The 4,940-nt window shown below is 46.8% G+C and overlaps 1 protein-coding gene across 2 annotated transcripts in view; it reads left to right on the forward strand.

Moving 5' to 3' along the window:
- The window catches only part of PRRT1B (proline rich transmembrane protein 1B), a 16,715-nt gene extending 12,630 nt beyond the window's left edge, over positions 1-4,085 (forward strand). Inside the window, exon 4 of one of the 2 annotated variants that reach the window (XM_058445309.1) lies at positions 782-4,085. In XM_058445309.1, coding sequence (XP_058301292.1) covers positions 782-931 — 150 coding nt within the window. In that variant the 3' untranslated portion in view covers positions 932-4,085. The remainder of the gene's footprint in view (positions 1-781) is intronic. The other variant, XM_032165469.2, reaches the window with a different exon arrangement.
- The last annotated feature ends 855 nt before the right edge of the window (positions 4,086-4,940 follow it).

The raw sequence follows: 4,940 nt of genomic DNA on the forward strand, positions 1-4,940 counted from the left end.
GCTCACAACTGTAATCCCAGCATTTTGGGAGGCCCAGGTGTGTGGATCACCTGAGGTCAGGAGTTCGAGATCAGCCTGACCAATATGGTTGAAACCCCATCTCTACTAAAAATACAAAAATCAGCCGGGCATGGAGGCGGGCACCTTAGTCCCAGCTACTCAGGAGGCTGAGACAGGAGAATCGCTTGAACCCAGGAGGCAGAGGCTGCAGTGAGCTGAGATCACATCACTGCACTCCAGCCTGTGAGACGGAGCAAGACTCTGTCTCAAGAAAAAAACAAACAAAAGCAGGCAAGCCTCTGGGGGCCTATGCTCAAGGCTGACCTGGACTCAGCCCTGGCTTGACTCTGCTGTTCAAGCCCCCAGCCATAAGCAGAAGGCAGCTCTCAGGACAACTTGGAGGTGGGACTTGAGAGGCTGCTGTCTGCTCGTGAATTCTGGCTCCACCATTAGTGTTGTGCCCCTGGATAGGTCATTTAACTTCTCTGAGCCTTTGTTTCCACTCTGCAAAGTGGGGTCAGCTTCAGGCTGCTGCGAGGATGGTAGAGGTTGAAGCTGAGGGCATCTGTCAGTGCTGAGCGTGACAAGCGCCCCGATGGCTGGTGGCCGCCGCTGCCATCACTCCTGCCCCCTTTCGAGCTGTGGGCCTGGCAGGTCCCTGATCTTTTCAGCGTGTCAGTTTCTCAGTTTGTGGAACTGGGCCTAGCGCTCAATCGCACTGGGAGGGAGTGGGGGCTCCCTGTTCACTCCCACCGCCCCCTCCTGCCCTGTCTCGTTGCAGACCCGTGCAGCCGTGGGCAGGGGTGATCTGGCCCAGGCCGAGGAGGCCTCGCGGAAGGCCCGCTCGCTGGTGCTCTTCAGCCTGCTCTTCGGGGTCTTCGTGTGTACCAGCTGGGTCATCTACGTGGTGGTGGCACTCTACCTTCCCTGAGGCTGTGGCTCCTGTGGGGATGCCGGATGCCGGGATATCCAGGGATAACTGGCTGGGCCAGACCCTTTCTTTGGACTCAGATCCCTGCCGGTGGCCAGCTCTTGCCTGCAGAGGGAATCTGGGGGCCAGAAGAGGGCAGGCTTGGCAACACTCAACTGCCTTGTGGCTGGGCCTCAGCTTCCTCAGCCTCCACAGGTGGCCCACTGGAGCCTCAGTCAGTGTCCTAATCCAAGGTGTCTCCAGAGCCCAGCTGGGCCCCAGCCGTGGGACAGGAGCCCACCAGATGCCCGTTTCCTAGGTGCCTCCTCTCAAGGCCATCCTGGGACTCCTCTTGCCTTCATCTGTGCTCTTGGGAGGCCATCGTAGGGACCAAAGCCTTCACTGTCTTCAGAGCCATCTGGAAGGACACTGCAACCTCCGCCCCCCGCCCGACCTCCAGCCCAGCTGAGGTGATCAGGATGCCAGTATCACCTTTCCCTGCGGGAGACTGGAGCCTGGTGACTTCCGGCTGGTTGTTCCCCTATCCCTTCCCCATCCCAGGAGACAGGGTCCCTCATGCTGACCCTACATCCAGAAACCAGGGCCACTGTGTCTGGTCAATCAACAGAAGCGACACCTCATGCAGAGCTTCACACTGCTACTTTGGGGACACTTCCTGGATCTCTTCCAGGGCCAATGGCAACATCTGTCCACAGCTGGGCTCCAGCGCACCCTACCCACCCCTCTCTGAGATGCTGTTGGCATAGAGGCAGTGCTGGCAAGAACTACCCAATGATAGAGGATCAGCTGGGTCCTCATTTGACGAGGACCACCCTGACTGGGGAGCACTTGCACCAAGATCCCTCGGCCAGCCTGTAGAACTGTACCTATGACTCTGGCATCAGATTCCTGGCACCCCAGTCCCATTAGCTGTGATCCCAAGAATGAACCTGCATTTTAACAAGATTCAAAACCATTGCAGAGGCCAGGCGAGGTGGCTCACACCTGTAATCCCGGCACTTTGGGAGGCCGAGGTGGGTGGATCATCTGAGGTCAGGAGTTCAAGACCAACCTGGCCAACATGGCGAAGTTCTGTCTACTAAAAACACAAAAATTAGCCGAGCGTGGTGGCAGGCGCCTGTAATCCTAGCTACTTGGGAGGCCGAGGCAGGAGAATTGCTTGAATCCAGGAGGCAGAGGTTGCAGTGAGCTGAGATTGTGCCACTGCACTCCAGCCTGGGTGACAGAGTGAGACTCTGTCTCAAAAACAAAAAACCATTGCAGACAGAGGAGGAAGGGGACCCCCAGCTGAGCCACACGAGATTGATAGCTCAAGCTAAATCAGTTGGTTTCAGAGCAGCCTCGGTGTGCTGCTTACAACCCTGGCACCAGGGACTGAAACAAGAGAATGGCCCAGCCCAGCCCAATCCTTCCTCCAGAAAGCTGGAGAGGCAGGCATGAGGAAATAAGTCATGAGCAGCCTGGAGACTCTGTGGATTTTCGTTCAGTAAACAGGGCCCGAGATTCTGCATCTTCCCAGTGATGCTGAAGCTGGTACTCAAACGAATAGCAAAGTGGGAAATTATCAAAACTACTAAAAGGCATTAAAACCAGGATCATGACATGGATGCCCCCTGGTGTCTCTATTATTTGACATTGTTGTGAAGTTCCAGCTAATGCAAAAAATAAAAAAGTGAAATTTGTAGTATGAAAACTAGAACAGACAAAAAATTATTACCTAGCTAGACTATCCAAGAGTCAATTAAAAACATGGAACTAGTAGGATAACTCAATAAAGTGGTTGGATAAAAAATAAATATACAAAAGCAATAGTAATAACCAGGTACACTTGGAAAAATTTAAAATTCAACTTATAATAGTGATAACAACAGTAAAATTTAGGAATAACTTAACAAAATACCTGGAAACCAAATTAAGAAAATCATTTTAAAAAACTACCAAAAGGCCAGGTGCGGTGGCTCATACCTGTAATCCCAGCACTTTGGGAGGCTGAGGCGGGCGGATCACCTGAGGTCAGGAGTTCGAGACCAGCCTGACCAACATGACAAAACATCTCTACTGAGAATATGAAAATTAGCCAAGCATGGTGGTGCACACCTGTAATCCCAGCTACTCGGGAGGCTGAGGCAGGGGAATCGCTTGAACTTTGGAGGCAGGGGTTGCAGTAAGCTGAGATCGTGCCACTGCACTTCAGCCTGGCTGACTGTGAGACTCCATTTCAGAATACATAAAAAATAAAAAATACCAAAAGACCAAAAATAAACAACAAAATATCCTGGTAGAAGATGTAATATACAAATATCTCTTTTTTATAGATATTTTAGATAGATTTAATACAATTCTGGCAAGAAAACCAAGCTTTAAATCAATGACAAAAATTATTTTAAAATTAATTTGGAAGGAAAAATATGCAAAGATTGCTAATCCTTTTTTTTTACGTTGAATGAGAGGGGACTTTCTTCACCAGATATTAAAACTTACCATAAAGCTATAATAATCAAAATGGCATGGCATTGCCACAGAGTTAAATCAGTGAAAAATTATTGAAAATCTAGAAAACATTACAAGTATATGTGGAAAGTTAGCACTTGCTTAAAATGGCATTTTAATTGAGTGAGTAAAAGAAGGTTCCTAACAAGCAGAGTTGCTATCTGGTTGGAAAAAATAATTATTCTAATATTGTATGCAAAATAAATTCAAGATGGATTAAAGAGCTAAGTATAAAATTAAGCTCTAATCATAATAAAGCTTAGGAAAATATGTGTGTAACTTCAGGGTGCTGGGGCAGTATGGAAACAGGAGGCCTCTTAAAATCTAGAAAACCATAGAGGGAAAGATTGATTTATTTGAGTCCTATATATTAGGAACATGCAGATTTCAATCATGAGATATGATTTTTACCCACTGGATTGTGAAAGAATTAGAAAAGTTGAACACATCTGGAGTTGCAGAGGGACTGCTGACTCTCACATTTATTACTAGTGGATATGTATTGCCATAATCTTTGTGGAAAGGAGACTGATGGTATCTATTACTAATGTATGTATGGACCAGGCATGGTGGCTCACACCTATAATCCTAGCACTTTGGGAGGCCAAGGTGGGAGGAGTGCTTGAGTCCAGGAGTTTGAGACCAGCCTGGGCAACATGGCGAGATCATCTCTAAAAAAAAAAAAAAAAAAAAAAAAGGCAGGTATTATGGCATGGGCCTGTAGTCTCAGCTACTTGGGAGACTAGAGTGGGAGGATTGCTTGAGCCTGATGTGGAGGCTGCAGTGAGCTGTGATCATGCCACTGCATTCCAGCCTGGGTGACAGAGCAAGAGCATGTCTAAAAAAAAAAAAAAAAAGAGTAGGTATGTGAGAGGAATTTAAAATTTTTGCACTTTTAACTGCTTATCACTATTGATTTGCATATATATATATAATGTTCCTGTCATGTATGCATGGGCATATAATTATGGACATATGCATGCAAAGAATAGAGTCTGAAGGATTTATTCCAAATTGCTGATAGTGGCTGCCTTTGGGGACAGAATGTGATGAGGAGGGTTTGTGCAATGCATTGCTGAATTTTAAAATAGGGTGTATTGTGAATTTAAAAAATAACAAAAAATATGCACGGCTTTTGACCCAGAAATCCTAGTTTTAGGATTCATAGTCATGAAGAAGGAAGGGTCTGTTTTCCTGGAGCTAGCAGTCCAACATGGGACACAGACATTTAGCAGATAATGTAGCTGCAAACTATTCTAAAGCACCACGAAGGAGCGGTAGCTCCTGCAAATCTGAAATGTTGAGTGCAACTGAGAAAAAACTGCCATTAAATTAGAGTGCACCCTGATTTAAGAGATGTGAAAATATTTCTTAGAATCATTCAGAGGTGGTTGAGAGAGTGGTGAAAAAAGGTTTTTCTGAGCATAGGTTGTGAGTATATTAACATTAAAAGTCAACAAGATGCTGCCAAACTATATTCCAAAGTGGTTGCATCATTTTGAACTCCCATCAGCAATGA

Source organism: Hylobates moloch, unplaced genomic scaffold (genome assembly GCF_009828535.3).
Source record: "Hylobates moloch isolate HMO894 unplaced genomic scaffold, HMol_V3 SCAFFOLD_10, whole genome shotgun sequence".
Taxonomy (NCBI): domain Eukaryota; kingdom Metazoa; phylum Chordata; class Mammalia; order Primates; family Hylobatidae; genus Hylobates; species Hylobates moloch.